The sequence below is a fragment of the Solanum lycopersicum genome, chromosome 6 (assembly GCF_036512215.1).
Source record: "Solanum lycopersicum chromosome 6, SLM_r2.1".
Classification (NCBI taxonomy): domain Eukaryota; kingdom Viridiplantae; phylum Streptophyta; class Magnoliopsida; order Solanales; family Solanaceae; genus Solanum; species Solanum lycopersicum.
Genome location: NC_090805.1, coordinates 40,432,474 through 40,455,445, shown reverse-complemented (window position 1 = coordinate 40,455,445; position 22,972 = coordinate 40,432,474). Strand labels below are relative to the sequence as shown.

The 22,972-nt window shown below is 32.2% G+C and overlaps 1 protein-coding gene and 3 pseudogenes across 1 annotated transcript; all 4 read right to left on the bottom strand.

Annotated features, from left to right (window-relative positions):
• Positions 1-904: 904 nt before the first annotated feature.
• LOC101252092 (pentatricopeptide repeat-containing protein At5g15340, mitochondrial) lies at positions 905-4,747 on the bottom strand. The gene has a single exon (XM_004242249.5). It carries the CDS (start codon positions 4,579-4,581, stop codon positions 2,683-2,685), a length of 1,899 nt encoding a protein of 632 aa, XP_004242297.1. The 5' UTR covers positions 4,582-4,747; the 3' UTR covers positions 905-2,682.
• Positions 4,748-6,685: 1,938 nt separating this feature from the next.
• LOC112940055 (premnaspirodiene oxygenase-like) lies at positions 6,686-12,081 on the bottom strand (annotated as a pseudogene).
• On the bottom strand, positions 11,392-12,880 carry LOC101252405 (premnaspirodiene oxygenase-like; annotated as a pseudogene).
• Positions 12,881-15,663: 2,783 nt separating this feature from the next.
• On the bottom strand, positions 15,664-21,372 carry LOC101267128 (sesquiterpene synthase 12-like; annotated as a pseudogene).
• Positions 21,373-22,972: the final 1,600 nt, after the last annotated feature.

The following is a 22,972-nucleotide window of genomic DNA, read 5'->3' as shown; positions in this document are numbered from 1 at the left end:
AAGGAAAATCGAAATCAATTTAGTCGGTAAATCAATTGATTTATTAAGATTCTCTGTAAATTTGAGATTTTAGGTCAAATGACAAATAGATTTTGTATTCATATTTTTATTTTTATTTATTATTTTTAAAAATGATATATAAATATTGCTTGAATTTGTCATGAATTTTCGATTGAACATTTAAACATTAGGAATCACCTAATCCTTTACTAACCTATTGAGCAAAATTATCAAAGGAGGACCACTTACAAAAGTTTATGCACATGGAAAAAAAAAGAAGAGAGAGTCAAAGAATGAAAATGAAATGAGTCAAAAAATAAATAAATTGGAGAGTAATATGGAAAATATTAAACGTCAATTCAATGATTTTAGAGAAATTGGGAATGAGTGAAAAATAGGGGTAGTTGTTGTTTAATTTCTAGAGAAGAGTGAACGAGAGATCGTTGATGAATCGCGGAGAGAAAATCAAAATAGAAAAAGGATGAATCTTTTACTATATTATTCGTCTAATAAAAGTTAATTTTTCTTTTATTTATTTGCATTTTACTTGTCACGCATTCTTATTTGAATAAATATCATTTATGTGATTAATGTCACGTGTCCTTTAAGACCTAAATTGTCTGTGAAGTTCAAGTGTGTATTTGAAAATTTGAGAAAATTTACGTGAAATTTACGTAACATTTCTTAATTTTAGAGGAAATTTTATGAATGATAAATATAAAATTTTTATTAACGTTCTTTAGCTACAGTTTTGTTATATGTGCTTCATATATATATATATTGTGTTTGTTATCTGATTTGTATAAATTTGTGAAATAAGTTCCTTCGCATACAATTTTATTTTTAAAATATATAAACCGATCTAGTTTTTGTTACTTAAAAGGGCAAAAATCTCATAAATCACGCCGATTACATTTTAATGGAATTCCTTTCCTCCAATGAGTTCTCTAGCATGATGAACTCCATAGGTGCTTCAAATCGACAAATCTAGGGCAATATAAACGGTTGATATGAGAAATCAATATTAGGTAAAGTATTTAATGCTTGAAATCCTTTTGATTTATTTTTTTTTTGTGTGAACGAAATTGATGAATATCGAGATTTTTGAAAATCAGATTTGATATTGAAGATTTGGGAAAATTGATTTTGATTGTATATTGTGATAGCTTCTTCTTCAATGATTGTTCAAATTGTATAATTTTACGTAAAAATAGCAAATTGTATAAACATCAATTTTAATTGAATATAAACAACCAATATCCTCTTAGAACTTCTGTTTGTTAAGAGGATTTTAAGACTTGAGAATGTGAATGAATGCTGGAGAATAATCGCTAATGAAGATGTAAACCGAAATATTTGAAAGAGAATTTTAAAAATAGTACTCTAATATATTTATGAAGAGTGAGTACAATTTAGTAAACATTTCAAAATCATCATTTATTTCTTAAACTCCGTGCACGGTCAAATGTTGCCACATAAAATGGGACATATTTTTCAGATAAGACTTCAACCTGAGTTCATCAAACTGAAGTGTAAGATTTTCAAAATGAAATGGACAGACAAATCTCAATAGGCTAGAGAATTACCCATATTGCCTCATCCCTTTGGACATAAATCAAATGACATCACTGTAATATCTGGAACTGAGTTTTCTCTTCTCTTTTTTTGTTGTTTGAAAAGTTCATGTTGTGGAGCTTATTGTATATCCTCAATGCAATCACGAACAAAAATGATTCAACGAATACACAAATATGCAACTTATCTTGTTTCATCACGAACTTAATGCAATCCTTCCTCTCCATGATTCCAAAGTAGCACTTATTTACACTACCACATGAGATAAGAGAAAAGTACGAGCAACACAAGTATATTTACTTACTATCTTCAATTGTTCACAGTTTGATTCATTTTAAAAAGGCTTTGAACATTTCCATTCATAAATCAGGATCATCGCTAACTTACAAAAGAAAAGGGGAAAAAAGAATTGATAGCAATTATCTAGTTTAGTAGGAAATGGAATGTTTTAGCCAAAATGGAAGGTTTCCAGCATCAGTAGTAGATGAAAACCACACGGTAAAAAATCAACTTAATTAATGAGAATTGTGTGAAGAACCTCTTTAGCTCCTTCGATGAGTTTGTTCCCCAGCGTCTTCAACATCACTAGTCTTTTATGTGGATTTCCATAAAAGCATCAGCTGCTGGGTGCTAGGATGAGTGAAGGCCAAGGAAAATTACGTTACCTTCTTGACTGCATTTATACAGCACCAGCAGAAGGTAGAGGAGACCTCAATATTCCTCTTTCTCTGTGACAGTGACTCAGCACTACGTTCTAACTCATCTCTTGCATCTTTACAACTGACGTTCTTTAGTGAGCTTTGCACTTTCTTGCTCATTCCATTAAAGAGTCGCAGAGCCATTAGGACCAGCATACATCTCAGTATTCGGTTAGACGAACCATTATCACTTTCTGAATCTGTCGCTCTATTCTCACTGTATTTTCATTTCCCACGGGAGGAATATGTTTATCTATCCTATAATTCCTCTCTCAGGATTTCCCATTCTACACCTCACTCAAAAGTCCCTCAAAGGGCCCAATCAACCACAACTAGAATTTTCATACATGATTTTGAATTAACAAACTATTCATAGGTTTTTGTGTTTCATTTAGCACTTCGGGCTTTGTCACCAATAGTCAAAACAAGTGCATGATCCCAGCTTGAAACGGTGAAAGCGATTACGATCTCTGATTACAATTTCTCTATTGTAAACTTTGGAAACAATCTTCATGGCTGAATGACAATCTTGGCATATCCTTAAATTCTTGAAAATGTAAAGAGGCATGCCAGCTTGTGTACTTATGAGTCCAAAACAAACAGCCAGCTTCTCGCTGTGAGAGAACAAAGCCTGTTCCTTCTCCTCCTGGCCGTAACCATAATAGTCTCCATCATTAGATCCTGAAAACTTTTGGCAGGTTGTGTCTGGTGCATAACCAGCCAATCTTATTTTTTGAATCATCTCATCCAACATCATATATATCTCTTGACTTTGCGGATGTAATTTATCCCCTGCACTGAAGCAATGGATTTGACCACCGACATAAATAGAACTAATGCCAGGAACCTTTTTGACACCTCTGCTTCTGAGAACTACTCGAATATAATTTGCCTCGTCATTTTTTCCAGCTAAAGAGTACATATTTGAAAGCAAAACATGATACTCGGTATTATCAGGATACATTTGGACCAGCTCTTTAATTAGGCACTCCCCCAGCTCGAGGTTCTTATGGACACTGCAGGAGCCTAATAGTGATCCCAACACAACTTCATTGGGGGGAATCGTCATTCCCCTTATTATGGATTCTGCTTCTTCAAGGTGTCCTGCCCGACCCAAAAGATCCACAACGCAAGAATAGTGCTCTATAGAAGGCTTTATTCCATATGTCGATTCAAGGCTATAGAAAAAATGTCGACCTTGATCAACTAAACCTGAGTGACTACAAGCACTTAATATAGCTGTAAATGTTACATCATCCGGTTTGACCTCTCTAATCATCTGACCAAACAAATCCAACACCAAATCTCCCTTACCCTGCATTGCCAGTCCACTAAGCATAGCATTCCATGTAATCACATTCCTTCGACGCATCACAAGGAAAACTCGAAAAGCATCATCAATCCTGCCACATTTAGCATACATATTAATCAAGGTTGTTGCCACAACTATATCTATTTCATGTTCTATCATCTTCAAAGCATACACGTGTACCCATTTACCGACCAAAACATTCCCCGACTGTGCACAAGCTGATAACAATGAACTCAATGTTACAAAATTCAACTCAAATCCAGATTCAAACAACATTTCACGTAAAAGCCCAAAAGCTTCCTTCGTTAAACCATTCTCAATATACGCTGCAATCATTACTGTCCAAGCAACTTCATTCCTCTCAGGCATCTTATCAAACAAAAACCTCGCATTTTCAAAACCTTCCGACTTCACCACTCCCTTCAAAACCACAGTCCAAGAAACAACACTCTTTTCTCCCATCTCACGAAAAATCCTTTTTGTTTTATCAATTAACCCACACTTGACATACATATCCATTACAGCATTACAAGCTTTAATACTCGAATTAAAACCCATTTTTACCATACAACCATGTCCCTGAATGCCAAACTGTTCACACCCCGTTTTCGTGCTTGCAAGGAATACAACCACCATAGTATACTCATCAATCAAAACATCACTCTTCCTCATATGAACAAACAATTTGAGGGCATCAAGAGGGAAACCCCCGCGAGCATAGCACCCCATCAATGTTGTCCAGTCGACAGTGTCTTTGTACGAAAGAGGAATTTCATCAAACACCTTACGTGCATAAAGAACATACCCACACGCTGCATACATATGCAGAATAGCATTACGGAGAAATGTATTTCGGAAATTTACAAGACCTGTGGTGACGATGGAAGCATGGAGCTTCTTACCAACATCCAAAGCTGAACATCTAGCGCAAGTTCTGAAAAGGGTCCGATAATGGCGAGCCAGGAGTGAAAGAGTACACTCTGTTCGCCATATCATGAGAAAGCTACTCGTAATTCTTTCACAAATCAAAAATTGTGAAGAGTTTCGGCCTGTTTTCGGTGTAAATCGTCAAGCTCATGGTATTCTTGTGATTTTTTTTTATCTAACATGCATTTCAGAACGTTCATACGAACTTCATAATAGTTAGTTCTTATGATAACTCGACTTAAATATATTAATTTTAAAAATTTTATAAATAATTTTTTTTTATAATGTTAATTAAGAATATATGTTTATTAATTAATATATTTTTTAAAAATATTTAATATTTTATAATTATAATTGTGCATTCAAACATAACATGTGTAATAACCGTGAAACAAACAAACATGTGAATGTAATTACTAGACCGTATAATTGCTTATTCTAATTATCAAGGCAGAGGTTGTTTTTTTAGTAAGTTCTAAAGCCACTTTAAATGAGATCCTTAGACCTTCAATTACTATAAGTTGAAAGAACATAAAGTTTTTGGAAAATATTTTTTAAATTAATTTATTTTTTAAAAAGTTAAGTAAAATAATTTTTCTTCAAAAATTAAGGAAGACATTTTTTAAAACTTTCTTTCAATTTTAAATTATATTTTTTTTGGGAAAAAAGTCAATTTTAAAAAAAGATATTTCCAATTTAAATTTTTTATTATTCACCCGATCCTTGACCCACCCACCCACCACTGGCCAGCCTCCACCCTCCTCCCTAAAAAATTAATTTTGCTTTTTAAAAATTATTTTCAATTTCAAATTTTTATTTTTAAACTCCTATCCCCTTCCGGTCAGCCCCCCACCCCCCACCCCCAACCCTCTCAAAAAATTAATTTTGTTATTAAAAAATACTATCGACTTCAAATTTTATTTTTTCAATCCTACTCGCTCTCCCATCCCACTACCCCCACCCCACTCCACCCGACCACCACCACCACCCCATAAAATAGTAATTTTGTTTTAAAAAAATATTTTCAATTTCATAAATTATTTTTTACTCTAGTAAAAATAAAAAATGTCACCGAGAAACATTTTTCATTCATAAATTAAAGGGAAAATTGTATATAATAGCAAACTAATAACCTAAATTAAATGGAATAGATAGGGTTTGATTTAATTGTGCTCCATAGCAAACATTAGCTAAAATTTGTCAGCGTCTCTCTCCCAAAAATCTCGCTCGCCTCTCTCGCTTTATACACAGAAGTGTATAATTCTGTTTCTGTTTTGTATAAAGCGAGAGAAAATTGTATATACACATGCAAAAATGTATATCTTCGTGTTATACACTAAATTATACAATTTACAAACATTTTACTTCAAATATTGCAGAGAAAAAGGCCAACGAATTATACAATTGCAGTGAAATACAATTTTCTCTAGCTTTATACAACAGAAGTGTATATATTGTGTTTCTGTTTTTGTATAAAGCGAGAAAAATATATATCTTCTTGCTATACACTTATAATTATGCAATATACATACATTTTAATTCGATTCAACTGTATGCAAAACAAATTATACAATTGTAGCGAAATAGGCCAACGAATACAATTTAGGCCAACGAATTATACAATTTAGGCCAGCGAATTATACAATTGTATATATATAGCAAATTATACAGTTTTATGTTTGCTATGGAGCGCAATTATGCAAAGTTTGCTATAGCATACAAATATGAATTTTTTGTTTGCTATATGTGAAAGTTGCCCTAAATTAAACACTAAAAATCATTTTTAGAAAATATTTTCTACTCACCAACCAAACATGAGAAAATAAGTCTAAAATCTACTTATTTTCGAAGAAAACATTTTCTACAAAATTATTTCCATGAAAAACATTTTCCTTCGTACCAAACGCACCCTAAATTAAGTACTTCAATCAACAAAGAAAATTATTAACATGGATGTGTTGTAGCATGTAGTATACATAAAATTCTATTTCATAAAGAACTAAATATATTAAACAAATAAAATTCCAGCTTTAAAATTATAATTACAAAACAGAACAATTTATTATCTCCCAAAATCAGTAAAAACAAGTATTGTTAAGTCCATATTACCAGCTTAAAGAAACACCAAAACAATAACTAATTTCAGTATCAACAAAGACGATCGACACCATAATTTTTCATAAACAGTTCATAAAATCAATAGCAAAAACAGTTGCAAACTTCAACACTCTCTTATAAAATCAAGGAAATGCATACATTTCACCTTTTCAAGCTATCAAAATATCAAAATTCTTCTTCATTCCTATGACACGTCGCAACTAACAACAGATTTTTCTTTTTCGTTGTTGCTATTCCGCCTGTTTCAGTCATATCCAAATCTTTCGAATTAGTTCCATTAGGGAGATCCCATTTGAAGTGGAGAAGTAACTGAGCCAGAGGATGTGTAACATTCGCTAAACCAAATAACATTTCCGGACACATCCTTCTTCCTGCACCAAACGGAAAAAACTCAAAGTGATTTCCTTTGAAGTCAATAGACGAGTTCTCAAATCTCTCTGGTATAAAACTTTCAGGGTCACCCAACTTTGAGGATCTCTCGCGAGTGCCCATGCATTGACTAGTACCCTTGTCTTAATAGGTATGATATATCTGTTTATATTTGTTTGCTCCCTACATTTCCTAGGCGTTATTAAAGGAGCCGGAAGATGTACCCTTAATGCTTCCTTAACCACTAACTTAAGGTATGTTAACTCTTCAAAATCTTCTTCATCGTATTTTTTCTTTCCCTTAAAGATTCGTCTCACTTCACTTTGGGCCTTCGCCATGATATCTGAGTTCTCTGCAAATGCCCAAATAAGAACTTGTAGAGTCCATACCCATTGTAGATAAACATAGCAAAAATGGTTGAATTTTGTTTGTTGATTATTGTTAAAGTCAACAAATGTTGCAACAAAATTCAAAGCTCATCATTTCTTTTTTCAACTAAAATCTTAGCAAGATTTCTACATAGGTGAAAATGTTGAAATCTTGTGTTTCTTGTGATGTCATTTGTGATATCATTAGGAGTAGATTTTCCTATAAATAGAGAGCTCTTGCTCATTTCAAAATACACCAAAAAAAAAAGAATTACAAAGGAGAGAAAAGAAGAGTGAGGCATCACAGAAGAAAATAATCTGTGAGGAAAAATAGAGAGTGTGAGCGGTATTATAGTGAGGTGGAAAAATCAAAAGAGTGTTATTTCTTTTGAATGTGTAGTGGTCTTTGGAGTTTTACTCAGACATACAAGTGTAAAATCCTTACTATAGTGATATTTGTTGCTCCTCTCGGGTCGTGGTTTTTCTCTTATTTAGGAGGGTTTCCACGTAAAATCTTGGTGTCATTATTTCTCTTTTATTCTCGTTGATTAACCGTATTGTTGTGTTTCACACTTGTTGCCTTTATTACCGTAAATATTATTTCTGTTACGGATTTATTCCCAACAATTGGTATCAGAGCACAGGTTCTGCTCATTTACAGAAATATTTTTTGCAGCTTATTGTACTATACTCAATAAAAAAAATGTCTGGAGTAAAGTACGAGGTAGCAAAATTCAACGGTGATAGCGGTTTCTCAACGTGGCAGAGAAGGATGAAAGACTTGCTCATCCAACAGGGTTTGCACAAGGCACTAGGCGGCAAATCCAAAAAGCCCGAATCCATGAAACTTGAGGATTGGGAAGAAATGGATGAAAAGGCTGCTAGTGCAATCAGATTGCACTTAACAGATGATGTAGTTAATAACATCATCGATGAAGAGAGTGCATGTGGCATTTGGACAAAGTTAAAAAATTTATACATGTCCAAAACGCTGACAAATAAATTGTACCTAAAGAAGCAGTTATATGCACTACATATGGGTGAAGGTACAAATTTTTTGTCTCATTTAAATTTACTTAATGGACTAATCACGCAGCTAGCAAACCTCGGAGTAAAGATCGAGGATGAAGATAAAGCCATAGTGCTCCTAAACTCGTTGCCATCTTCCTACGATACTTTAGCAACAACCATTTTACATGGTAAGGACTCTATTGAGTTGAAGGATGTCACATCAGCCCTTTTGCTTAATGAGAAGATGAGAAAAAGGCCTGAAAATCACGGATAGACTCTCATCACGGAAAGTAGAGGCAGAAGTTACCAAAGGAGCTCAAGTAACTATGGTAGATCCGGAGCTCGTGGAAAGTCCAAGGTACGATCAAAATTGAAGGCCAGAAATTGCTACAATTGCGATCAACCAGGACACTTCAAAAGAGATTGTCCAAATCTAAAAAGGGGCAAAGGGGAAAGCAGCGGCCAGAAGAATGATGACAACACAGCTGCCATGGTGCAAAATAATGATGATGTTGTTCTCCTCATAAATGAGGAAGAAGAATGCATGCACTTGGCAGATATAGAGTCGGAATGGGTGGTTGACACAGCAGCATCTTATCATGCCACACCGGTAAGAGATCTTTTTTTGCAGATATGTAGCCTGTGATTATGGCAATGTGAAAATGGGTAACACAAGTTACTCAAAGATTGCGGGGATCGGAGACATTTGCTTAAAAACAAATGTTGGATGCACATTAGTGTTGAAAGATGTGCGCCACGTACCTGATTTACGGATGAACTTGATCTCGGGAATTGCTTTGGACCAAGATGGATATGAGAAATACTTTGCAAATAAAAAATGGAGACTCACCAAAGGGGCATTGGTGATTGCAAAAGGAGTTGCTCGTGGCACGTTATACAGGACAAATGCAGAAATATGCCAAGGTGAATTAAATGCGGCTCACGAAGAAAATTCTGTAAATTTATGGCATAAAAGAATGGGTCATATAAGCGAGAAAGGATTGAAAATTCTTTCCAAAAAGTCACTCATCTCTTTTGCCAAAGGTACAATGATAAAATCGTGTAACTACAGCTTATTTGGTAAACAACATAGAGTCTCATTTAAGACATCATCTGAAAGAAAGTCGAATATACTTGATTTGGTATATTCTGATGTTTGGGGTCCTATGGAGATAGAATCGATAGGAGGTAATAAATACTTTGTTATCTTTATTGATGACGCTTCTCGAAAATTGTGGGTTTATATCTTGAGAACCAAATATCAGGTGTTTCAAGTATTTCAAAAGTTTCATGCTCTGATAGAAAGAGAGACAGGTCGAAAGCTAAAACTTCTCCGAACCGACAATGGAGGTGAGTACACTTCAAGAGAATTTGAAGAGTACTGTTCAAACCATGGAATCAGACATGAAAAGACAGTTCCTGGAACCCCACAACACAATGGTGTAGCTGAGAGAATGAATCGCACCATTGTTGAGAAGGTGAGAAGCATGCTCAGAATGGCTAAATTACCCAAGACATTCTGGGGTGAAGTAGTTCGGACAGCGTGTTATCTTATCAATCGTAGTCCATCAGTTCCATTGGAGTTTGACATACCGGAGAGAGTTTGGACCAACAAAGAGATGTCTTACTCGCACCTAAAGGTGTTCGGTTGCAAAGCTTTTGCACATGTACCGAAGGAGCAAAGAACCAAGCTAGATGATGATCAGTTCCTTGCATATTCATTGGATATGGAGATGAAGAGTTAGGGTACAGACTATGGGATCTTGTAAAGAAGAAGGTCATCAGAAGTAGAGATGTAATCTTTCGAGAAAGTGAAGTTGGAACTGCTGATGATCTATCCGAGAAGGCCAAGAAAAAGAATGGTATAGTCCCTAATCTTGTTACCATTCCTTTTTCTTCTAACCATCCCATAAGTGCAGAAAGTATGATTGATGAAGTTGCTGAGCATGAAGAGCAACCTGATGAGATTGTTGAGCAGAGGGAGCAACTTGGTGATAATACCGAGCAAATGGAGTACCCAGAAGAAGAACAATCTCAACCTCTGAGGAGATCAGAAAGACAAAGGGTAGAATCAACCAAATACCCTTCCTCAGAGTATGTCCTTATCAATGATGAAGGTGAGCCAGAAAGTCTTAAGGAGGTGTTGTCTCATCCAGAAAAGAGCCAATGGATGAAAGCCATGCACGAAGAGATGGGATCTCTACAGAAAAATGGCACATACCAGCTAGTTGAACTTCCAAAAGGAAAAGACCACTTAAGTGCAAGTGGGTTTTTAAACTCAAGAAAGATGGAAATGGCAAGTTGGTGAGGTACAAAGCTCGATTGGTTGTAAAAGGCTTTGAACAAAGATAGAGGATGGATCTATGCAGGTCATGAAGATCCCTACTAGTGAAAACCCTTCAGATATGCTGACCAAGGTGGTATTAAGGGACAAGTTTGGGCTATGCAAAGAACTTGTCGGCATGTACTCAAGCTAGAAACCTAGAGCTACCTCTTTCAGGGTGAATGGGTCTGGAGGGGGAGATTTGTAGAGTCCATACCCATTGTAGATAAACATAGCAAAAATGGTTGAATTTTGTTTGTTGATTATTGTTAAAGTCAACAAATGTTGCAACAAAATTCAAAGCTCACCATTTATTTTTTCAACTAAAATCTTAGCAAGATTTCTACATAGGAGTAGATTTTCCTATAAATAGAGAGCTCTTACTCATTTCAAAATACACAAAAAAAAAAGAATTACAAAGGAGAGAAAAGAAGAGTGAGGCATCACAGAAGAAAATAATCTGTGAGGAAAAATAGAGAGTGTGAGTGGTATTGTAGTGAGGTGGAAAAATCAAAAGAGTGTTATTTCTTTTGAATGTGTAGTGGTCTTTGGAGTTTTACTCAGACATACAAGTGTAAAATCCTTACTATACTGATATTTGTTGCTCCTCTCGGGTCGTGGTTTTTCCCTTATTTAGGAGGGTTTCCACGTAAAATCTTGGTGTCATTATTTCTCTTTTATTCTCGTTGATTAACCGTATTGTTGTGTTTCGCACTTGTTGCCTTTATTACCGCAAATATTATTTCTGTTACGGATTTATTCCCAACAGAACTGTATTTGATGTTTCAGTTCCAGCCAAAAAGATGTGTTAGGTTTTATTTGTCCTAAATTTTTTATTATAAATAGGTGTTCCTTTTTAAAAAAAAGGTTTGGATTGACTAATCATTTTCTTGTAGAGAAAAAGGTTTAGAACTCTATAAACAGAGGAATTTCCTTCTAACTTAATCAGCATTCAGAATGTAGTCTTAAAGGGCTTTGAGAGTTTTGGTTAGGGGGAAAATTTGTGGGTCACAAGATTGATACGTTATCACTTGTGTGAACCTCCCCTGTATTCCGAGTGAATTGGTTGAGGTTGTTTTCTCTTTGTATTTTGTACTCTCATATTTATAGTGGATTCCACAAAAAAATAAAATAATAACCTCAATTGGAGCGTGGGTCACAACAAATTGGAATGAACTTGACTTTGATACCATGTAGTTGAAAGAAAATGTGTACTAAAAATGATTATCATTGCTAATGTTCGGAGCAAACTTACAAAAATCACAGCTTTAATATGGTCATTTGTGATTGGAAATTGAAGTTCCGCGTTCTCTTTCACCCTTAGGAAAACATCAACCAAATCTTCGTCTCCAAATTCACCATTTCCCTTCTTCCCAGCTGCCTTATTTTCGATATGCTCATTCAGGATCTCCTCCATAACTATATCAACCTTCTTATGGGCACTAAATCAATCTAGATTTCGTACCGGTTATCTTGTAACTTCCAAGAAGGGAACAGATCAGCCACATCAAATCCTCCAGTCAGTAATAGTATTTCCTTCAAAATTGTTATGAACTCGTCTCGATCTTTGCATATTTTTCCGAAGGCTGATCTACAAATGATATAGTTGGAAAACAGAGAAATCTTTTCCGTCATGTTGATTGTAGAACCCCTCATGGAACGAATTGATGAAGCGAGACTTGAAATCTCATCCTTTCGAATTGCAACAAATGTCTTGACCATCTTTGTACTGAGAAGTTCAATCATACAAATTTTGCGCAGTAGTCACCGTATGGACTAAATGCAATGTCTTTAAAGAGAGAATCTGGTGATTTGTTTTTGATGTTTCCATTGCCTGGTGAATAGAATAATAAAGAGGGATGATAAGAATAGAAGCAATGAAAGTAAGTTGAAATTAAGAATAGTAAAGCAAGAAAATGCACTTGACAAGATATTATTATTACTTAATACAGAAGCTAATACACTTGCCTTTTTTAATCCACCTACATTACTAGTTGTATCAATCTATCGAAATTTAATTGGTAAAGTATTTAACGAAATAGAGAAAATTCTTAATTTATTACGGCTTAGCAACAATTACATTTATAAATAAATAAATTGACGTGTTGTATATCATATACCAAAAGTTTAATTACGACACGCATAGAAAGTATCAATCAAGAAAATGGGTATTGCCCATCACTATTACAACAAGAGAAACCTAACTAACAATAAAATTTTTGCAATTTAACTAATTTTTAAAGTTAAATTATATAACTTTTGATATTTTAAACGGAAAAAAATTAGATATTCAAACACTATACAAAAGATACTATAAATTGCAATTTTTTTTGCATATTAATATAATGAAAAAATACATCATAAATGTTAGTCAAAGTTCTTATAATTTGACTGTAAAATAAAAATTATGACAAACAATAGTGGACAACGAAAGTTGTAAATATTGGTATGTACTTACTATCTATAGATATTTCATTTTATTGATAATGCATCTTCGTCCTTTTTTTTGTGCTTCATTACTCAATTTTGTGTTTTCTAGAAGTGGATAAGGCGTTTAATGAAGATAATATCGTTCAAAGTCATATCAATTCAATAATACTAAGTCATATAAGGCCATATATTAATCTCGGTTGACTTAGGAGCATTTCATTTTTTATTGAGGTCGCATATTAAATTTCAATGTGAACATCGAACATTCAATGAGAAAAAAAACCCGACAAAATCAAGTCATACATGCATGCTTATCTTAGATTCTAGTTTTGTTGTGGTACTATATGAGATGAAAGTTTTTTTTGTTCTAATTTGGGAAAAGATTTAAATATGCCGTCGAACTTTTAGAAAAGACTTATTTATGACATCCGTTAAAAATTTGGTTAATCTACACCACTTTCGTTTAAGAAAAGGCTCAATCATTCTATTATTTTTTAACGATGATTTTACAAAACTAATTTTTATACGTGACCAATTATAATTGGATCACGTCATTATCATTTTTTAAAATAAAAATCAGCCAAATTTAAATAAATTCCTTTCTCTTCTGCTCCAAGACGCATAAGTGGTGTGCCCTAAGTTCATATCTCTCTCTCTTCAAGGAATTTTCTATTTTTCGGTTCTTTTAATTTGCATCTCAATTTAGCGACCTATGTATATAGTTTAGTTTAAAATATAATTTGATCTGATCAAAATAAATTGAGATAATATTATGTGTTGAAAATCATTTATAATCTTATCCCAAATAGGGAAAATGTTTATCAATTATTCCGTATTTAAAATTGAAGAGGTAAACAATTTTTTATCTTTGACGGATCACAAAAAAATACTTGAGTTAAAAATCAGTCATAACTCAACCATCTCAACTACTATGAAGTTATAAATTCTTATTATATTTCATTGTGATTATATATAACATATCAAATAAAAAATATAATTAAAAAAATATTTAGACAGAGTTTCTCGAAAGCCTGTTCAAACAGCATATAATTCAAGTTTTAAATCATCGCACTAAACATATAAGAAAATCTTTATACTAAATTATTTCAAAATAGAAATGTATCATAATATTTGTGGTAGATTAAAATATAACATGTTCACCTAACTTCGAAAAGCGAAATATTATTTTAAAAGATCATTAGGGCAACGAAGCGCATCAAAATATTATTGGGTTTAACAAAGTGTGAATGGAAAAAGAAAAGAGAGAATATGAAAAGTGAGGGAACCAATTTGGAGGGAAAATGAAAAGTCATTTGCAAAGTGCAAATGAAAAGCCATGTCTCTCATATCAGCAAAAGAAAGGGAAATTGTTGTCCTTATATAAAGAAATACTTCCTTTACTTCTTAAGGAGCTAAGAAGAAGGTGTCCCCTTGCGCTGTCAATCGCTCGGATTTGGATTTGACAAATGATTGATTGATAAAATTTTTGGATAAAATTTATTTAATTGATTTTTGTTAATCAAATAAATCCTATTAATCTTATCTCTTATAAATTAATTCAGGACGTTAGTTAATTAACAGAATTAATTTGCGTGTAACGGTGACGTTCCGAAAAGTCGTTATTCTTTCTGAAAAGTCATTACTTTCCGAAAATCCGTTACTTTCCCAACAGACACATTCGTCGAAAAGTTGTTATTTTTTCTAAAAGACACAACATCTGGATAAAACGGGTCTGAACATATTTCTTTGAACAGACACATTTTTTGTTGAAAATGGCTATAAAAGGAAGTCATTTTTCGTTTTTTAAAACACAGTAATTTTTTCCTTCTCTGCATATATTTTCTCTCAAAATCAAAGTGTCGATCGACTGAGTTTGTGTGAGTTGTTGTTGTTCTTAAGTTCACTGAAGTTAAAGAAGTTTGAGGTACCGCTATTTCTTTAACAGGATTAATTCGTTTTATCTTGGGAGAAATTAATCCATAACCTCGGGTACAGTGAGGGGATTAAATTTCGTAAGAAGACACAGTAATTTTTGCGGACTCGAATTATTTAATTTTCTGTCTACTTCATCTTATTTTTGTTTTAGTTTTGATTAACCTTATAAGTACAAGTTAGTAACAAATATTACTTTATATTTAAGATTCTGTTTGACATTGTTGCTGGGAGTCCATAAACACTTATCTCGAGATTATTATTTTTCAAAAAAATTAGGTATTTGACAAACTTATAAAATTGCCTTTTAATAGAAGCAGAAACAATTTTTCTGTTGTTGAGAAGAAGCCAAAAAAGCAGAAGTAGAAATAAAAAATTATTTTGCTTCTTAAAATAATATATATGCACATACACTTATAGTATAATTGACCAATGAGTAATTTTTCAACAAGATAATTTAATGATATCAATATAACATATATATATATATATATATATATATATATATATATATATACTGATTTAATATTAATAAGCAAAATTATCAATATTAGTCATGAACATAAATTTTCCTTGTAAAAAATAACGGGCTACAATAAATTTGTATCAACCATATTCATCATTGACATAAATTGTTTATTAGTAATATTTATTAAAGAAATTACATTTAGTCGAAGGCATTGTAATTGTTGTCATATATCGATGCATTCAACGAGCAACAAACTAAGCATCTTTTTAGTTTCGGATTTGGGACTTGTATATTCGTCATGACCATCTCCAAAAGTTGTATCTACCAATCGCGCAAAATTTAAACCTAGTTCCAGAACCAAAAATGGTACTTCCTTATGGAAAACGAATTCCTTATTTATATCTTTCCATGCATTCGTGACCATTTTCCGTATCTCAACATACGCCTCCTCCTTCGAAACTCCATATTGTTTTATGTAACAATCAACAATTGAAGCAACATGTCCTCTTTGTTGATTAACCTATGAGTTACGATACAAATACATTTCAACATCTTCAATACGATAATTGAAAAAAAAAATTTGTATAAATGTTGTGTTATACTTACTTCGTGATCAGAAATATCATCCATACATCTACAGATTGCTGCAGCAGAACGTGCAACCAAAAGCCCATTGGTTAGCCACTCAATATTCTCTTTGGTCATATATAATTCATCCATGCCAACCAAAGAATTTGTTACATAAAGCATACATGTAGCTGTTATTACTGCATTTTTCATATATTCATCACATTTTGGAATATAGCCAGCATTCAACCAATCACTTTCCTTCATATAGGCAGCTGTCAATTTTTTCCACTACAACATAACACCAAAATATTGAAATCATTATAAAATCTTAATAAGGGAGAAGCTAACATTCTTCACTATCATATTTACTATTATCACCTATTGGAAAAATTACGTTGTTAGACAAACTTATACTAAATTATTCATCATAGCTATAGTTTGTTATAATTACCACTCGCGACTGACGTTAATTAATATATATTAATTATGTGGGCTGACTTCGAGTTTGTATAATTAGCCACGTATGTATATGTATAATTCGCCATAATATACAATTATCTAACTGATATACATATAGAATTCACCTCTCTCCCACTCTTTGCCCTCTCTCACTCTCCTCTCTCCTCCATCTCCCAATCTCGCTTGCCTCTCTTCTCTCTCTCCCAATCTCGCTTTCCATATATACAATGCATATGTATAATTTACAAGTATCTAACCGAATACATATACAATTCACCTCTCTCCCACTCTCTGCCCTCTCTCGCTGCCTCTCTCCCAATCTCAATTTTCTCTCTCCTCCCTCTCCTAATCTCGCTCGCCTTTCTCCTCCCTCTCCCAATGTTGCTTGTCATATATACAAATACATATGTATAATATACAATTATCTAACCAATATACATATACAATTCATCTCTCTCCCACTTTTTTCCGTATCTCGCTCGCTTCTCTCTTCTCTCTCCTAGTCTCGCTCGCCTCTCTCCTATCTATAACATGTAGCTACGAATTGTAATTATCAAACAATAGTTATTGAGAGTGATAGGCTATTTTTTAGTGGCTATATGTGAAAGTTTATGTAACTTAATTACCAGTAATGAAGAGCTTTCTATTATATATATTGAAGAAGATACATTTAGATACATGTATTTTTGTAAACAGATACACTAAAATAGGGTTAGGGAGTATATGTGAATCACATCAGATACATACATATACATGTATGTATATGTATCTGGTGTTATTTACACGTAGCTGGGATACCTTATATATATGCGTTATGCAATTTGGTGAATGCATCTCAGTTTGCACAATTTATTAGCTAATAGAAAATAGACTATAGAATATATTGATTGATATAGTAAGGTGTTGGTTTTGTTGAACTTAGTATTAGGTGGATGGGCTTATGTCTAATTGTCAAGGACAATCAAGATCCTAGATTAAAAATTCAAACAAAAAAAAAAATCTAAAAAGTTAAAATATTAAGTTTGGATTTGGGATTTTCCCAAACTATGCCTCAATACTAACACCATATCTTCCTTTTGATTCAAAATGTCAACAATTTCTTTTTAACTTATAGTTTAGAATTACCTCATTTTTTGCATAGTAGATTACGCTATTCGATTTGCCTTCTTTGGCCAATACTTCTTCTGCTTCATCATAGATATTGAGAAGCTCTTGATAAATAATTTTCATATATGGTGGTAATGAATCCATAGCACTTATGTCCCATCTGCACTTGACAGTTGAAATTGTTGAGATCGAAATAATATGCCGAAGCTAAATATAGTTGCAAGTTATAGAAAAATATACTAAAGAAGTCGTAATATACAATATTGATCACACGACCTACATATTAAAAACTAAATAGGTTGGTTACCTCTCAATTGCATTAGTGAGAAGCACAAGTTCATCATGAGTTCCATAAGCATCATAAGTGTCATCAACAATAGAGTTCATGTTGACTACTTTTGTTAACATTCTTCTCAATCGACTATATTGTGGCTCAACAGACAATCCAATTATCCAAAAGTAACTCTCCACAAATCTGTCTTTTGCGTATGGTAATTTGGTTTCAATATCCAAATCTTTTCACCACCTACGCATATATCATAGTATATACATTTATCGCGTGTTTATTTAATTAGGAAGGGAATATAAGATTCCGGAATCTAAAGGGTATAAAATATTGACAGAAATTCCCAAACGATATATAAAATTTTATATTAACCAAAACGGTAAAATCGCTACTACCGCAGCGATTTTGCAAAATGTGATTTTTTTTTAAAATATGAAAATCACTGCCTAAAATTTTTTGAAGAATTTTTCTTAAAGGCAGCGATTTTCTTTTAAAAAAAATTATTTTTTTAAAAAATCACTTTTTGCAAAATCAATATATTAGCAGCAATTTCCGGCGGAGGAAACCGCTGTTATTCCAGTGATTTTGCCGTTTTGGTAAATATAAAATTTTATATACCCTTTAGACTCCGGACTCGGGAATATAACATGAGAGAATATATACATTACCTTGATATCTCGTTAAGCTCGTCTTGATGCACCTTTTGCAACATGTTAAAATCCAATTTCGCAAATTTCAAAAGTAAATCATTATGTGATTCGATGTTTTCATAAATGTGTATGTATTTTCTTGCTCCTACCCTTGGTACTGTTTTACGAATAGGCTGGCGTAACGCTTCAGTAACTTGAATCTTAAGTGAGTTATTGGTCAAGTTGGGGAGTAGGGACTCGAGACGAGTGGTAGTAAAGATAAGGGCTTCTTCAAGAATTTCTTCATCTTGCATTCTCAGATGTGATGCTTCATACAAACTCAATAATCCTTCGACATCATCATTAATAAATATTTCCTTGAAATTTCCGTTATGATCCATGAATTGCTTGAATACATCTGGTTAAATCATTATGCTTATGTTAATTTTGATCAATTTTTTTTTTTTTGTGTAATAATATGTATGATTAATAAAATAAAATATTGATCTCACGAGGTTGGTATATATGAGATTAATATTTGATAGTCCTTTTAGTAATGAACAAATTATACTCATTTATGAAAAATCCTCTTGGTTATTAAAAAAACGTTTTAATAGAGTCGCTCGTAAGTAAGTAAATTTGAGTTAAAAATTGATTTAATTTTAAGTAGGCTAAATTGAACAAATTAAAATGAACGGTCAAAGTTGGCCGGGTCAAGGTAATTTTTGGCGACCATTCTTCGTGTGTATACAAACTTTGAAAATGTAATTTATTTCTATAATCTATCACATCAATTCTGAATCTAACAAGCAAAATTCATACAAGCACTTCTCTAAATAGATCTTATAAATTGTGCAAAAGTAGAGTGTATAAACTTTGTATTTAAAATTTATTTATAGCAAAATCTAGTTTATTTATTTATTCCACACCCTGCCAATAAAGTTATATGTTTCCACTTTTGACAATATAGTTTTTTTAAATAAAGAAAAAAGCCATCATAACTGTGGGGACTAGGCACTACTTAATTTATGTATTGATTATAACAAAAATAATATATTCGATGGATTTAGATATTTGTCTAATCCATTGAGTTATCTTAAGGATAAACCATCCTTATCAACTAAAAAAATAAACCTTACACTAATCGTTAAAGAACAAAATATGAAGTATATGCTTACTTAAATTACTCCTCCTGTCCTTTATCTCATTTTAATTCATTTGACTTGTCATGATATTTTCGCTAAAAATAAAGATTTTTAAAATTTAAGATTATAGATATTTATTCGATTATAAATCATTTCATTATAATTATTTTCAATTATAATAAAATAACATTCTTTTTAGGACGGACTCAAAAACAAAAAAATTACTAATTTCTTGCCGTTTGTAGTAGCCTATAGTAGTCAATAAGGGTGTCAAAAATGAATCCAAACATAGGTAACCCATCCAATCCGTCCAAAATTTTAAGGATTGGGCTCAAGATAATTTTGAATTGGATTCAATATCAAGTCATTTAAGCTTAACCCATTTGGAAGAGAATTCTCAATTGAGCCCAATTGAATCTCAAATTTCAACCCGTTTTAAAACTTTTTTAATTAAGATATGTTCCTATATTGAAGGCATGAATTATTATATATTTAACATCTTTTAGGATTTATCTGTTCATTTTTTACTTTTTTAACAAATAATTCTTGAGCAGAAATTCAACTTCTGATTACAAAGTTAAATATCAATATGTTAAATTATCGAGATAAATCGGATCAAATTGAATGGGTCAAGACCCAATCCATTTGAGTCCAAAGTAAACTTGGGCGGTTCAAGACCCAACCCGATTTCTATTTCAAACTCATCCCGCCCATTTGACACCCCTAATAGTGAATAAAATGGTACTAAGTTATAAATCACCATTGTAGCACAGAAGCAATGAAGAAGTTGCAGTATATATATATATATATATTAATAAAAAGTTACCAGAAGAGATGTAATGGCCTTGTTGCCTTAGCAGTCGAAAACGAAGAGCAACAACGTGAAGTAGATTGTCATGATTATTCCCACTCTGTGTCCGGATAGGCCAAAGTCTCGATAGTTAGCTCTCGGCCTTCCGGTCAAAAAACAACGTCGATGAAGGCGTGTAGGTGCACTATTCCGTGGTGCGAATCAAAAATGTTTTGAATGGATGTTTCGATTTCCTTATGAAAATGATATGCTACTCCCAATCGCTGAATCGCGTCTATCAACACAAGTTTTCCTCTACTATTGTCAGGAGTTTCCACCAGCGTTTTCCTCACCATCTCTTTATACTCATCAATTTCAACTCTCTCTTGTGTACTAATTTCCTGCCAATTCATTTTTTTTTTCTTTCATTATAAATTTAATTGTAAAAACTCAACTATCATGTATTTTGAAAGAGGGGAAAATTAAAGCCGTACTGTTTGTTGAGGAGTGTATGAGAGGAAATGGTGGCCCCAAAGTGTTGGCTCAAAATCAGCCAAATGACGTGAAGGATGATCCATTGCTTGGCTCATCAATCTTCTTCTTCTGGAATAGAAATTGGGCCAAACACCAAAGCTTACATATTTTGCTTCGTAACTATGAATATTAGTATGGATCAACGCCCTCCTTCCAATAATAGTTGATTCACAATTGGGTGCTACACAAAACATTTTCATTCCTTTGTAGTTACACAAATTTTGATACTTACTCTACCTTAGATTATTATATATATATATTGAAAATAATTCTGCAAAGTGCTCCCAATAGCGGAGGTGGGTTTGAATGAATTCATTAGTTTTTTTTTTTGGTTCAAATCTCGTATTTTTATTTATACTAAAGTTAAATCAATATATGTATGTATTAAATAACTTTTACACTGCAGTATTTTCCACCCTAAAATTTAAAACATTAAATTTGCGCTTTTCGAAAGTGAAATTTGATTAATTTTTAAAGTTAAATTACATTACATTAATTCGATATAAATAAAAAAATTTAAAACTATATGAAAAGTAGTATAAATTGCAATTTTTTGTATATTAATATGATAAAAAAAATATATCTTAAATTCTTAGTCAAATTTTTTTAATTTCACTCTAAAAATAGAAATCATGACAAATAATATCGGACGGAGAACGTAATTTTGACTCCGCTACCTTAAAAAAAAAGGGCAAACTGATTGCTTTTTTTTTTCTAAAAAAAGAAAGTGATTATTACATGTATGAGGTATTTTAGTGAGGAATGACGTTGAGATGGCCCTCTTATCTCTTCAATTCAAAAAAATGAATATTTGTTTAAGAAAGATAATCAATCAATTGTACTAATTAAATAATTACTATTTGAAATATCATTCTTTTATACTTTAATTTCCTCAGGCTTTTTAAAATAAGTAGTGTTGGATTTGAAAAATCAATTAGAGAGAGGGTAACTTTGGAGCTTTGAAAAAAAACAGTTCATTTTAATTTGGACTAAAGAAAACTACTAGAAATTCCCTTTATATTTTGGATTGGATGGTGTATTATTTATCAGGATTTTTTTTTCTTTCTAAATATTTCTTTTTAATTAATTATAAATGAGGTCATGTTTATCCTTATATTCCCATAAAAATAAAATATATTTATCCTTGGGTATACCATTTAAAATAATATTATTAGCCAAGTTAAGTCTTACTCACTATTCCACTAACAAAGACATGTTAATTTGGTCCTTTAATTTGCCTTTTTTTTTTTTTAATTCATTTTATACTTTGTGTTTCAAAATAAAAAAAATTATCCGATAAAATATTGGAACTTTGGGTGGTTCGACACTAAGAAAAATGATTTTATCAATGAGTGAGTTTCTTATTTATTTTCTTATATTCCGTATATAAAAGGGAAAAAAAATATTCTAACAAAGTTTGTATATAATATAGACATTACTAAGAGAAGTGGAGGTGAGGTAAAGATGATGTGTCTTATGAGAGTAGGAATGACACTGTTAAACTGAAATATTATTTGTGAAACTTATTTCTCTATTCTGTTAAAAGGAAATGATTTCTCATTTTAAGAAATTTATTTTTTTAAGAAAAAATTTAATCAAAATCAAATGAGAAAAATTTAGAAAATATTTTCGATACATACCAAAAACAGTGAAACACCTTAGAAATTACTATATACAATTGAGATGTGACTCTTAAGTAGTGTTTTAAAAAGGTGGGAACGTGAGACGAGAATTTTATTTAGTATCAGATGAGGAGTAAGTTTCGAGACGTGGGTGTAAATCTTTGGATCTTTTAATTATTAATTTACAATATTATAATAATATAATAACATAAAATTATAAAAACATATCAATGTTTAAAATAATTACAAACATGATTAAGGAAAGTCATAAAAAATAAAATTTCTGACATGATTATAT

Coding starts and splice junctions, on each gene's coding strand:
- LOC101252092 (XM_004242249.5), bottom strand. CDS start 4,581: ATGATATGGCGAACAGAGTGTACTCTTTCACTCCTGGCTCGCCATTAT.